Raw genomic sequence first — 15,037 nt, forward strand, 5'->3', positions numbered from 1 at the left:
TGCCCTGTCCCCCCATCTTGTTGCATCTGACACTGGAGTTTGATGATCATCCCTATTACACTTTTTCACTTACTGAATGAAGGTGTGGTGAAAAATTGCTGTTCTTCTTTATCTCCTCTTCTGGTTGTACCAAGTAAGCATCCCAGCCCATCGAGCTACACTCAATAATTGCTCAAATGAGAGGTTTTGTAAACTACCACCTTAATGGGTGAATTAAATTTCTGTAGTGTTCTGTCACTGAATCTCATCTGACTTCTGCCTTTCCTTTAACTACTTTTATGTGTTTGTACCACTATAGAGCCACTACAGACATATACTCCTAGATATTTTATGGATGTTAATCTTTCCTATGAGTGCTGCCCAGTTGTATATGTGAATGATTTATGGGCATTTCTGGTAATTAATTGCAGTGGCTCATGTTGGTTTATGTTGAGGGTCAACTACAAGCTCCTGTATCAAGTGTTAATTCTCTGCAGGTCATCTTGCATTTCACCAAATTTTCTGATGTTTTGACTTCCTTGTAGACAACAGCATCACCCACAAACTGCCTCACAGCCCTAATGCTCCTCACCAGATCCTTTATGTCTCTCATGAATAGCAGATGCCCTATAACACTCCCTCAGGGTGTGACCAAAGTCACTTTCGTATGTAACACTTCTCCCAGTTAAGAATGAACTGTGCTTTCCTTCTGATAGGAAGATGTCAGTCCAGTCTCACAGCATGTCTGATATTCCATAAGCTCATATAATGTACACTAGCCACTGCCTCACATGCCTCACAGCATCAGGTGAGGCAAGTTTGTGAATGTCCCTATGGAAATGCCTTAGAGTTGCTGGTGCCATGTTGACGGCTATTATTTTGATTTTTTAGGTGACAGCGTTTCACAGTTGAAAGATGCCCAAAACGTTCCCAATTCTGAGGACTTTCCTTAGGCTGTATTGACTATTGTGGCACCTTGTAGACATGTTATATGCATCTGTGGTCCATTTAATATTTGTACCAAGTGTGTGTGTGTGTGTGTGTGTGTGTGTGTGTGTGTGTGTGTGTTGTGTGTGTGTGTGTGTGTGTGTGTGTGTGTGTGTGTCCATCCATCTCTCCCTCAGCTGTCTCTCTGTATATGTCCTCCACTCAAACTCTCTGTGTTCATCTCCCATCTCGTCTCACCCCACTTTGTCCATCCCCTCCTCTCCCCCTTTCTCTGAAATCATCACCTCCTCCCCTTCTCTCTGTTAATCACCTCCTCCCCTTCTCTCTGTTAATCACCTCCTCCCCTTCTCTCTGTTAATCACCTCCTCCCCTTCTCTCTGTTAATCACCTCCCCCCCTCTCTCTGTTCATCACCTCCTTCCCCTTCTCTCTGCCCATCTCCTTCCCCCCACTGTGTCTGTCCATCTCCTCTCCTCCTCCTCCTCCTCCTCCTCCTCCTCCCCCCTTTTCTCTGTCCACTTCTTCCTCCCCCCTCTCTCACTAACTGTATCCTCCCCCACTCTCTCTACTCAGCTTTGCCCATTTGCAAGTATATCCCCTGCAAGGCATGCTGATACGATCCGCACATCACACCTGTCACGCAGGACAGCCTGCATATTAGGTAGAAGATCCATTTTGTGCCCATATCTCTACTCGTATGGCAGCTAGGGGTGGTTCCAACCCCACAGTGCTGATTCTCATATAGTAAGCAGTATGTGTACCAAGTTTGGTTGTAGTTGATCCAGTAATTTAGGAGGAGATTCTGGATATACACACATACATGCAAATATGTAATATATATACAGCCTCCATTATCTACATACGGATGGATGGATTTAGCCCTGTGGTTTATGTTTGCACCTTATCCCCCAACTCTGTAGCAATTGATCCTATCAGTCACACCTTTTCTAGATTGCGGCATTTTATTTTCTTCCTTCTTAAAACACTATTTGGCAATATTAGTTTCTATGCTGTTGTTTTTCAGAACCATTTCATAAAGATGGCAGAATGTGTCATTCAGGAAACCCATAACCATTGTGTCTCTCACACTCCTCCTCCTGTTAGTCCAATTGTCCAGCATCATGTGGCAAGAGAACTCTGAACTGCAACAAAAATCAAATACATGTTATCAAGTTTTTTAGTATTGCTCTCCATCACATTTTGTGTATCATGTAATCTTGTTTATTGTGTTGTCTTGTCTTCTCTGTGACCATAATTTTTTTGTTGCATCATATATAAAATACCTGTCAAAATGTTACGCTTATTAATTCTCAAAATTTATTGGAATATAGTTTTACATTGTAAAACTCTTTTCTTTAATTGTTTACTGTTCCAGGTTATTGTATAATCTTGAATTTGGTCGAATGGTTGATTCTGTGAGAGCTCATGAAGATGCAGTAGCCTGCATTGTTTGGGGATCCAAATCAGAGATTCTTGTGACAGGTTCTTGGGACTGTTCAGTGAGAATATGGAAAGACATATCCAGTGGGAAAAAAATTAAACCAGCCACTTCCTTAGTTGCTGAACTAGAGCATGATGCTCGGATAACATGCCTTTCCATCGCAAGGTGAGAGTACTTACGTATGGAGAAATCTGTTAAAGCTTATAATATGCTGATCTGAAATATTATAAATATGGATCACATACTTTCTGACAACTTTTCACACACTTTTTATCATCACACTGCTGATTGTTTGTGTTGTTATAACTGCTTATTTTAGATTACTTTCTTGTGGGTCATATTCTGTGCTCAAATAGTTCAGAATCCAGAGGTACCATATTTACTCGAATCTAAGCCGCACCTGAAAAATGAGACTCGAATTCAAGGAAAAAATATTTCCCGAATCTAAGCCACACCTGAAATTTGAGACTCGAAATTCAAGGGGAGAGAAAAGTTTTAGGCTGCACCTCCAAATTGAAACAAAGCTGGTCCATTGTAATATGAGGCACAACTTAGGTCGAATGAATGACGTTACAGCTACAGTAGTTTGGTTCAAGTCGTAAGCTTAGCAGTTAAGCTTTACCAGGTAGCCATTGCTATGCATCAGGCACTCCGTCCGTATTTATACGGGTACCCTTCCTTTTTCACGTGCTTCGGCTGGTTTGAATTGATTGCTTATTTTTCTTTGATCTGATAAGTGCCGTTCTTTTTGTTATAGGTGTTTACGTCACTCTAAGCTGAAAATGCATTATTGTACTGTGTCATGCATTGTTTGTCGCATTCTGATAATGACTGTTTACGGCCTGTCGCTGCTCATCGCATGGATTGCTTTTGTGCACACTACCACTGTTTACAGTTTTTTTTTTTTTTTTTGAAAAAGAGAGGAATTGTCTCATTAGTGAAACAATGGCAAGAGACTGCTATTTGTTGTTACTTACACTGTTGCTTTCTTTGATAATGATCAACAAGAACCAAATAATAGACTGCGTATGATAGAAGATGTTCTGAACGAGAGTTTAGCGAAAATTTTTCTCTGTTTGAAAATCTTTGCAGACGCCTCTTTTGTGCATTAGATTCTGCACAGAAATTAAGAGTCATCTTAGATTTAAAAATCTAGTCAATTGCCGTGCTTCATTTCTGACTGTATCACTACTGGGCATAAGAATAATACGAATATAAACATGACATGATACGTATATTCTTCCGCGTTTGCTGTTGTCTCACTCTAGTTTCGTAGTTTATTAGGCAGACAGGATTTAAATGAGATAGCAGCAAACACAAAAGAATACATGGCAAAATATTCGTATTATTCTTATGGTGAAGAGAATACTGCATGTGATTCACAATTCATAAAATTTCCTATTAGCAACCATCTCTTCTCACAGGTAGGAAAAAATTCAGAACGTAGAGTTGGCCATATTGACAATCATCCCAAACAGTCTTGCCAGTCGGATTTTCGTAGTACATTGAAATGCTGTCACATTCAAATATGAACAATACGGAATTTGTATTTACTTCGTTAGATAATGTATGAAAATGCAGTGGTCGAAACTCGGGGCGGGGAAAAAAAGCTCATCTTCCACCTTTTTTTTTTAATTTATTTACTGACGCAGAGGTTTTGGCACCAGTATTTTTCTTTGTGCCTGCAAAGCATGTCTGTGTAGTGCTACATATATTCGACGGCAGAAGTTAGTTGTGGCGGCACCTACCAACATTTTTCAGAACTTCCGCTTACTTTGCACTCGATTCTAAGCCGCAGGCGGTTTTTTTGGCTTACAAAAACCGGAAAAAAGTTCGGCTTAGATTCGAGTAAATACGGTATCTTTTTGGTAATGACGCTCCTATACATTTTATAGAGCCTCACCTCCAGCAAATAACAGGCTAACTTGAAAACCCACGTAGCTGTACTTTATTAATAAGTGTTGGTGTGGTACTAAGTTTTGCTTTTCAGAAGGCAAGAAATACTGCTCATACCTGACCACTTTGGTCCATGGCTTTCAAGATGTAATGAGAGAAAAGCACAGTTTGGGTTTTGCATATCTGAGGCTTTGTGAATCCATTCTGGATGGCATGGAGGAGTTCATTTTGGTCGCTATACCTCTTTGTGTTCTTCTGTATGTTATTGATGGAGTATTCTCTCTGTTGTTTTAGACTGGTCATCTACAAAATGTCAAAAGAAATCTTTCATCAGTTTATCATGTTGTTGTTGTTGTGGTCTTCAGTCCTGAGACTGGTTTGATGCAACTCTCCATGCAAGCTTCTTCATCTCCCAGTACCTACTGCAACCTACATCTTTCTGTATCTGTTTAGTGTATTCATCTCTTGATCTCCCTCTATGATTTTTACCCTCCATGCTGCCTCCCAATACTAAATTGGTGATGCCTCGATGCCTCAGAACATGTCCTACTAACCGATCCCTTCTTCTAGTCAAGTTGTGCCACAAACTTCTCTTCTCCCCAATCCTATTCAATACCTCCTCATTAGTTATATGATCTACCCATCTAATCTTCAGCACATCTTAGTTTATCATAACAAGACCAATTACAGTGTTTTCATTAAAAACAAGATATCTTTCTATCAGTTTGCCAGTATAATTATTGTTTGCTGATCATTCATATGATTTCAAAAGGGTATTCAAGTAACACAAATCTGATTGGATTAGTATCCATTTTCTGAATTTTCTCTTGTACTTCATGCCATTAGATATTAGAATGTAAGAGCTACTTTCACTAGAAATAATCTATAAATGCACAGCTTTAAGCTTTTGCATTCTGGTCAATCTTGCATTTCAAATTTTTGCTACATTTCTTTCAATAAATATAGTAATATGGATTGAAAAGAAAACCTGTTCCTTAGTGATGTTTGTCCAGTGCTACACAGATGTACCATGACCAGGAGAAAAAGATTGTGGATCAGCTCAATCTTGTTGAGGATTACATGTTTGTCTTTAGTTGTAAAGGTGCTGTGTTGGATGGATTACTAACCATAAAAAGAAATAAGCAAATTTTTATCTTCCAAATGACAGTAAGAATGAGGAGTTGAAAGTAAGTCCACCAGTTGTAACATTCCAGGCTTATGGTTACCACCCGTGCATTATGTATTACTAGATCAATACTCTTATATCTCCAGCTATAATTAAATTCAATTACTTTTCAATAGAATAAAAAAGGCTTTTAGAAGAATAATAGCAATACCAAACAATAGTAGTTACAATACCCTTTGTACCATCATCATCATCATCATCAGCCAATTCAATCATTAGATGATGTGGCCTCTTCGAGTCGTGGATTCAGGTAGGCTTTCAGAAGTCTTTTCCAAGTGGGACGGTCTTGGGCAGTTCTCTGCCAGGTGTTACCAGCGATCTTCTTGATGTCTTTGTCCCATCTGTCTGGTGGTCTTCCTCTAGGCCTCCGGTGCTCTCTCGGACTCCACTCCAGTACTAACTTCGTCCATCTGTTGTCTTTTCTTCTTGCGACGTGGCCAGCCCACTGCCATTTCAAGGAACCTACTCTCTCTAAGATGTCATTAACCTTCGTCACAGACCGGATGTCATCTGCCCTTTTCCTGTCCTTTCTTGTATAGCCCAGCATTGATCTCTCCATGGCTCTCTGTGCTGTCCTAAGTTTCCCTTTTGTGAATGAGTTCAGTGTCCATGTCTCGCATCCGTACGTCATCACAGGAAGAATGCATTGATCAAATACTGCTTTCTTCAGATTTACTGGCATTTTTGATCTGAATACTTTTGAATTCTTCCCAAATGCTTGCCAGCCAAGCTTGATGCGTCGATAGATTTCTGGTCTTATGTCTCCCTTCATATTTATAATCTGGCCAAGGTAGACATATTCACTGACCTCTTCTAGTAGACTGTCCTTGACTTTCACATCTCCAGCTGGGACCCATTTGTTGGATATTACTTTTGTTTTGGAAAGGTTCATGTTCAAGCCAACCAGCTGACATTCCGATGCAAGATCTGTAACTAAGTTTTGGAGCTCTGCGAAGTCTTTGGCCAGTAAGGCAATATCATCAGCAAATCTCAAGTTGGTAAGCCTTCTTCCATTAATTCTAATTCCCTTACCTTCCCAGCTCAGCTTTGACATAGCCATTTCCAATACAGCAGAGAACAGTTTTGGGGAGATGGGATCGCCTTGCTTGACACCCCTCATGATGCGGAATTCTTGAGTTGATTCGCCGATGTTAACATAAGCTGAAGAATTCTCGTAGATTTTCCTGAGCACTTCAATGTATGCTGCTCCCACTCCTTGCTCACTCAAAGCTTGGAGGACAGCTACATGGCTAACGGAGTCAAATGCCTTTTCAAAGTCAACAAAGGCAATGCAGAGAGGCAGTTGGTATTCATTCGCTCTGCTTATCACTTCACTAACGGTCAGAATGTGGTCAATAGTGCTAAAATTGCTTCGGAATCCAGCTTGTTCTATAGGTTGGGCTGAGTCTAGGGTGGAACTAATTCGGTTTAACAAGATCTTTGTAAAAATTTTGTACAAAATTGAGAGCAAGCTGATAGGACGGTAGTTTTTAATATTGTGAATACTTCCTTTCTTGTGTATCAAAATAATCTTAGCCTTGTTCCACGATAGTGGGATTGAAGCATAGTGCAGGCAGGAAGTAAATACTTTTGCCAAGTGATTTATTGTTACCTCTCCTGCCAGTTTGAGGATGTCAACGCTGAGCTCATCATCACCTGGCACTGTTCCCTTCTTCATGCTATCTAGAGCACACTTGACTTCCGATGGGAGTATATCTGGAACACTAGATATATCATTTAAATTAGATACACTCAAATTTTCCCCTGGATTGCTATACAAATTGCTATAAAAGTCTCTGATGAACTTCAAAACCGCCTCTTTTTCAGTGATTCGACTGTCATTTCCATCGAGTGCAATAATCTGCTTTTTACCTATTGTGAGTTTGCGTTTGGCTGACTTTAAACTTGTCTTGTTCTCCAAGCTTGCTCGTAAGGTGTCTTCAGTGAATTTCTGTATGTCAGTTTTCATTTCTCTTCGCACTGCCTTACATAGTTCGGAATACGCCACCATGTCACGATTGGTTTGGATTTTCATTTCTCTCCTCTGTTGTAAAAGGGTTTCAGTTTTGGCACTGAATTTCTTTGGTTGTTTATTTTTTTGGCATAGGCCACCGACTTCTTATGCACTTGAAACAATCATTTCCGCCAAATCACAATCTTTAGTTACGTGGAACTTGCTTTGGAGGACTTCTTGGAATTTCGAGGAATGTTCTTCCAGGTTTTTGAGGTTGATTACCCTTCTCTTCCCTTTCATAAGTTTACTCCTTTCATTTCTTACATTGAGTTCGACCCTTGCTCTCACAAGACGGTGATCACTGCCAGTGTTGAACTGATTTAGCACTGATACGTCTTTTACAATCTGCGGAATATTTGACAGAATAAAGTCTATCTCATTTTTGACACTGAAATTTGGGCTCCTCCAAGTCCATTTTCGGTCAGGGTGCTTCTTAAAGAACGTATTCATGATGGACATACTGGTGTACTCAGCGAACTGGACTAATCTCTCACCTCTATCGTTTCGGTCGTCAATCCCATAGTTGCCCACCACTGTGTCGCCTTGTTTCTTGGTGCCAACTTTTGCATTGAAATCTCCAATGACCATCTGGAAGTGACAATCGCTACCTTTTTTACAGGTGTTATCCAGACTTTCGTAAAAGGATTCAATTTCTTCGTCGGGGTGACTTGAGGTGGGAGCGTACACCTGAACAATCTGTATTTTATACCTATTCGACACCTTCAGGACCATTCGAGCTGTCCTGCTGGAAGTTCCTTCTAAGACAGATACTCTATCAGCAATATTCTTGTTGATTAAGAACCCAACTCCATTGAGTTTTCCTTCTGGATCGCCACAAAAGTAAAACAAGTTGCCAGAGCGCAAACGGAGACAGTCTTCCCCTTTTCGGCGAACTTCGCTTAAACCAACAATACTCCAGTTGATTTTTGTAAGCTCTTTCTCGATCTCTTCTAGTCTGTCGTTGCCTATTAGAGAGCGACAGTTATATGTACAGACGTGAAGAGTCTGTATCTTCTTCTCAGCACCACTTGGTGTTTGGGACATCAAAGTTGCTCCCACCCGGAGATCCGACTGTGGGGCTATTACTCCGGAAAATTTAACATTAATGTCACACAACATAACTCGAAGGTGAGAAGCATAATCGCCACGCTTGCTTCAGAACGGATTGGCAATATAATTTCCAGGCCGCCCCTGACATGGGGTACAGACACCTTTGGTAGGCCGCTCCACTAGAGTACAGACGCCACCACACTGCTAGTTTTGGTCCACCCCGGGTATTTCATTTCCCCGGTGCCACCCATATCTGGGAGGCTTTCCCCTATCCGTCACCTGGGGAGGCGCCCGATGGGGGACTAGCAACCCCACACGGTTGTACCATAAACAATCAAAATCAGATTCGGGAAATTAATGTGTGGAAAATGTTTAGATAAAAGAATAATATATTTCGTTCTCATCATCTGTAAATGGTAGGAATTAAATCTCGAGCCTAATTAACAAAATACAGATAATTGATTGTTTAGCATTGTTAGAATGCTTATTTCTGCAATTTCAATATTAATGTGATTTCTATGTGTTTAGAAAATGTCTTAAACTGGTTCTAGGAAAGTAGGGAATATTATAGTGTGTTTGATAATGTTGTTAAACTATTTCATATTATAAATTATGTTTTGCATTATTATAACCAGTACATTGTAGGAAGAGTATAAATACCCGGCCTTGAGAATTTTTAGAGCAGATGAGTGTTGGACCCACGAGAGGACAGATCTGTTCATACAGTTGAGATAAGTTCTTGGTACATGATTCAGGTTTGGATTTACAATAGGGCAACTCGTATGTTGGACATTGTCTGAGACAGCATAGAACAGTGTAGTGACGGATTATTTCGGAGTGTTAAACAGTTTGATTTAGTATCACAAAAGGCAGAATGATATGTGACTCCATATTCGTACTTCGTTGAGTATTAGTGTTGAACAATGCAATGGATCTCACACATGCATTTCTATCAAATTACTGCATCTGGACTATTTAATATCGTCCGTGTAGTATGCGCTACCATTGGCTAGCTGTAGTAGTAACAACGAGGCTTATTACACTGAATATTGATCATGAGCTCATAAGATACAGGTTTTGAAGTGAATAAATCTACGTACTTACTTTACTTCAGTTGCGGCCGACATCATTGTAGTGAAATCCATTATGGTATCCTGTATTCATTGAACAAGCATATTTTAGCTCATGTATGCAGTCATTGATGGATACCAAATGTAAGATATTCACAGGTATTTAAACCATTTTTAACTACTCACTAACCAGTGGGACGTTACACAGTCAATGTTTATTCCAGTCATAGCACAGTGCTCTCTGCTGAACATTATCATTCATTGTGGACTGTAGTTAGGAAACTGTGACTGTTCACAATCTTATATATATATATATATATATATATTATAAATATAAAAATGTGTGTGTGTGCGTGTGTGTGTGTGTGAGAGAGAGAGAGAGAGAGAGAGAGAGAGAGAGAGAGAGTTAGTATGTTTCTTACTCCTTCACACTGAAATAGCTGGATATGTTAGGATGAAATTTGGAATGTAGATAGCTTATACCCTGAATTAAAACTTAGGCTACCTTAATCATACCTACCTATCATGGGGATGGGGATGGAAAAAGAGGAAGAGATGGACATTCAAAGAGAGGAATGGCAGATATTGGCAGAAGAGGGAGATGGACTAATAGAAGATTGGGACAAATACATCCTAGGACTTATTTTTTGCTTTTTAATAAATTACTGGTGGTAACATGGTGAGGTGGGGCTAGTAAAAGATAAATTAAAGGCAATTGTTTTAATTTTATCTTTTATTGCCTTTTGCTGAGACTAATTACTTTCCAATCAATTTGCTTGTGTATTTTGAAATGTGGAAAACTACCCATTATACAGACCACAAAGCCCGGTGCACAAACTTTTGCTGATAATCAGTAAAATTGGTCAATAAAATCTGTTTTATACATAGATACGTAATTTTTTTATGAATGCACTCGTGATCCCAGCTATATTCATTCAAATTTTTAATTCACAAAGCATATCAGTCACCTTAAGTTTGGGAGAAGATGCATATATTGAGTATTGGATTATTCGCTGAAATTAAAAGCTGTGCAATAAGTGCATTGTCATTTTTCTATTCATCTAAGGAAACATTCTGAGATCTTAAACCTAGTTGATTAGTCACATGTTCCATGGGTCGTTTTCCATGATGTATTGTAACAACATCGAACAAGTCAGTTTGCAGAAGATTAACATAACTTAAATGTAAATATAACCAATTACAGTTGAGCTAACAACAATTACTTAACGACACTAGTACATAAAAGTTTTCCTTCAATTAAGTTACAACATTTAAAATAAAAATTCTTGTGTGATATAGGAGTTGGCCAGGAAGGACATTTCAGCTTACTTTTAAGTTTAGCTTTGCCATTGGCTGCCCCCCCCTTTCTGTCCATGAACCATACATGGACCTTGCCGTTGGTGGGGCGGCTTACCATAACGGAGACGGAGGGGAATCTCTTGAGACGACAGACAAACATGTTGTTCCTGCAGAGGGGCAGCAGCATTTTCAGTAGTTGCAGGAGCAACAGTCTGGATGATTGACTGATCTGGCCTTGTAACATTAACCAAAATGGCCTTGCTGTGCTGGCACTGCAAATGGCTGAAAGAAAGGGGAAACTACAGCCATAATTTTTCCCGAGAATGTGTGGTTAAATGATGATGGCGTCCTCTTGGGTAAAATATTCCGGAGGTAAAATAGTCCCCCATTCGGATCTCCGGGCGGGGACTACTCAGGAAGATGTCATTCTCAGGAGGAGGTCGTTATCAGGAGAAAGAAAATTGGAGCTATATGGATTGGAGCATGGAATGTCAGATCCCTTAATCAGGCAGATAACTAAGAAAATGTAAAAAGGAAAATGGATAGGTTAAAGTTAGATATAGTGGGAATTAGTGAAGTTCGGTGGCAAGAGGAATAAGACTTCTGGTCAGGTGAATACAAGGTTATAAATACAAAATCAAATAGGGGTAATGCAGGAGTAGGTTTGTTGTTGTTGTTGTTGTTGTTGTTGTTGTTGTGGTCTTCAGTTCCGAGACAGGTTTGATGCAGCTCTCCATGCTACTCTATCCTGTGCAAGCTTCTTCATCTCCCAGTACCTACTGCAACCTACATCCTTTTGAATCTGCTTAGTGTATTCATCTCTTGGTCTCCCTCTACGATTTTAACCCTCCACGCTGCCCTCCAATACTAAATTGGTGATCCCTTGATGTCTTAGAACATGTCCTACCAACCGATCCCTTCTTCTAGTCAAGTTGTGCCACAAACGTCTCTTCTCCCCAATCCTATTCAATACCTCCTCATTAGTTATGTGATCTACCCATCTAATCTTCAGCATTCTTCTGTATCACCACATTTGAAAAGCTTCTATTTTCTTCTTGTCCAAACTATTTATCGTCCATGTTTCACTTCCATACATGGCTACACTCCATACAAATACTTTCAGAAACGACTTCCTGACACTTAAATCTATACTCGATGTTAACAAATTTCTCTTCTTCAGAAAGGCTTTCCTTGCCATTGCCAGTCTACATTTTATATCTTCTCTACTTCGACCATAATCAGTTATTTTGCTCCCCAACTAGCAAAACTCATCCACTACTTTAAGTGTCTCATTTCCTAATCTAATTCCCTCAGCATCACCCGACTTAATTTGACTACATTCCATTATCCTCAATAAGTTTTTGTTGAAGTTCATCTTATATCCTCCTTTCAAGACACTATCCGTTCCGTTCAACTGCTCTTCCAAGTCCTTTGCTGTCTCTGATAGAATTACAATGTCAAAGTTTTTATTTCTTCTCCATGGATTTTAATACCTACTCCGAATTTTTCTTTTGTTTCCTTCACTGCTTGCTCAATATACAGATCGAATAACATCGGGGAGAGGCTACAACCCTGTCTCACTCCCTTCCCAACCACTGCTTCCCTTTCATGTCCCTCGACCCTTATAACTGCCATCTGGTTTCTGCCTTTCGCTCCCTATATTTTACCCCTGCCACCTTCAGAATTTGAAAGAGAGTATTCCAGTCAACATTGTCAAAAGCTTTCTCTAAGTCTACAATTGCTAGAAATGTAGTTTTGCCTTTCCTTAATCTTTCTTCTAAGATAAGTCGTAAGGCCAGTATTGCCTCACGTGTTCCAATATTTCTACGGAATCCAAACTGATCATCCCCGAGGTCGGCTTCTACTAGTTTTTCCATTCGTCTGTAAAGAATTCGCGTTAGTATTTTGCAGCTGTGGCTTATTAAACTGATTGTTCAGTAATTTTCACATCTGTGAACACCTGCATTCTTTGGGATTGGAATTATTATATTCTTCTTGAAGTCTGAGGGTATTTCGCCTATCTCATACATCTTGCTGACCAGATGGTAGAGTTTTGTCAGGACTGGCTCTCCCAAGGCTGTCAGTAGTTCTAATGGAATGTTGTCTACTCCCGGGGCCTTGTTTCAACTCAGGTCTTTCAGTGCTCTGTCAAACTCTTCACGCAGTATCTTATCTCCCATTTCGTCTTCATCTCCATCCTCTTCCATTTCCATAATATTGTCCTCAAGTACATCGCCCTTGTATAGACCCTCTATATACTCCTTCCACCTTTCTGCTTTCCCTTCTTTGCTTAGAACTGGGTTTCCATCTGAGCTCTTGATATTCATACAAGTGGTTCTATTTTCTCCAAAGGTCTCTTTAATTTTCCTGTAGGCAGTATCTATCTTACCCCTAGTGAGATAAGCCTCTACATCCTTACATTTGTCCTCTAGCCATCCCTGCTTAGCCATTTTGCGCTTCCTGTCAATCTCATTTTTGAGACGTTTGTGTTCCTTTTTGCCTGCTTCATTTACTGCATTTTTATATTTTCTCCTTTCATCAATTAAATTCAATATTTCTTCTGTTACCCAAGGAGTTCTACTAGCCCTTGTCTTTTTACCTACTTGATCCTCTGCTGCTTTCACTACTTCATCCCTCAAAGCTACCCATTCTTCTTCTACTGTATTTTTATCCCCCATTCCTGTCAATTGTTCCCTTATGAGCTCCCTAAAACTCTGTACAACCTCTGGTTCTTTCAGTTTATCCAGGTCCCATCTCCTTAAATTCCCACCTTTTTGCAGTCTCTTCAGTTTTAATCTACAGTTCATAACCAATAGATTGTGGTCAGAGTCCACATCTGCCCCTGGAAATGTCTTACAATTTAAAACCTGGTTCCTAAATCTCTGTCTTACTATTATACAGCCTATCTGAAACCTGTCAGTATCTCCAGGCTTCTTCCATGTATACAACCTTCTTTCATGATTCTTGAACCAAGTGTTAGCTATGATTAAGTTATGCTCTGTGCAAAATTCTACCAGGCGGCTTCCTCTTTCATTTCTTAGCCCCAATCCATATTCACCTACTATGTTTTCTTCTCTCCCCTTTCCTACTACCGAATTCCAATCACCCATGACTATTAAATTTTCGTCTCCTTTCACAATCTGAATAATTTCTTTGATTTCATCATACATTTCTTCAATTTCTTCGTCATCTGTAGAGCTAGTTGGCATATAAACTTGTACTACTGTAGTAGGCGTGGGCTTCATGTCTATCTTGGCCACAATAATGTGTTCACTATGCTGTTTGTAGTAGCTTACCTGCACTCCTATTTTTTTATTCATTATTAAACCTACTCCTGCATTACCCCTATTTGATTTTGTATTTATAATCCTGTATTTGCCTGACCAAAAGTCTTGTTCCTCCTGCCACCGAACTTCACTAATTCCCACTATTTCTAACTTTATCCTATCCATTTCCCTTTTTAAATTTTGTAGCCTACCTGCCCGGTTAAGGCATCTGACATTCCACACTCTGATCCGTAGAACGTCAGTTTTCTTTCTCATGATAATGATGTCCTCTTGAGTATTTCCTGCCCGGAGATCCGAATAGGGGACTATTTTACCTCCGGAATATTTTACCCAAGAGGATGCCATCATCATTTAACCATAAAGTAAAGCTACATGCCCTCGGGAAAAATTACGGCTGTAGTTTCCCCTTGCTTTCAGCCGTTCGCAGTACCAGCACAGCAAGCCCGTTTTGGTTAGTGTTACAAGGCCACATCAGTCAATCATCCAGACTGTTGCCCTTGCAACTACTGAAAAGGCTGCTGCCCCTCTTCAGGAACCACGTTTGTCTGGCCTCTCAACAGATACCCCTCCGTTGTGGTAGCACCTACGGTACAGCTATCTGTATCGCTGAGGCACGCAAGCCTCCCCACCAACGGCAAGGTCCATGTTTCACGGGGGGAGGGGAGTAGGTCTAGTAATGAATTTAAAAAAATGGGGGGTGCAGGTAAGCTACTATGAACAGCATAGTGAACGCATTATTATAGGCAAGATAGACACGAAGCCCATGCCTACCACAGTAGTACAAGTTTATATGCCAACTAGGCATAATTCCAGATGATGAAGAGATTGAAGAAATGTATGATGCGATAAAAGTAATTATTCAGATAGT

The 15,037-nt window shown here is 40.0% G+C and overlaps 1 protein-coding gene across 1 annotated transcript in view; it reads left to right on the forward strand.

Moving 5' to 3' along the window:
- Positions 1 to 15,037, forward strand: part of LOC126458511 (protein FAN-like) — a 209,785-nt gene that overhangs the window by 120,557 nt on the left and 74,191 nt on the right. Inside the window, exon 14 of the mRNA XM_050095606.1 lies at positions 2,302 to 2,532. Within this exon, the coding sequence (XP_049951563.1) occupies positions 2,302 to 2,532 (231 nt within the window). The remainder of the gene's footprint in view (positions 1 to 2,301; positions 2,533 to 15,037) is intronic.

The sequence above is a fragment of the Schistocerca serialis genome, chromosome 2 (assembly GCF_023864345.2).
Source record: "Schistocerca serialis cubense isolate TAMUIC-IGC-003099 chromosome 2, iqSchSeri2.2, whole genome shotgun sequence".
NCBI classification, from domain to species: domain Eukaryota; kingdom Metazoa; phylum Arthropoda; class Insecta; order Orthoptera; family Acrididae; genus Schistocerca; species Schistocerca serialis.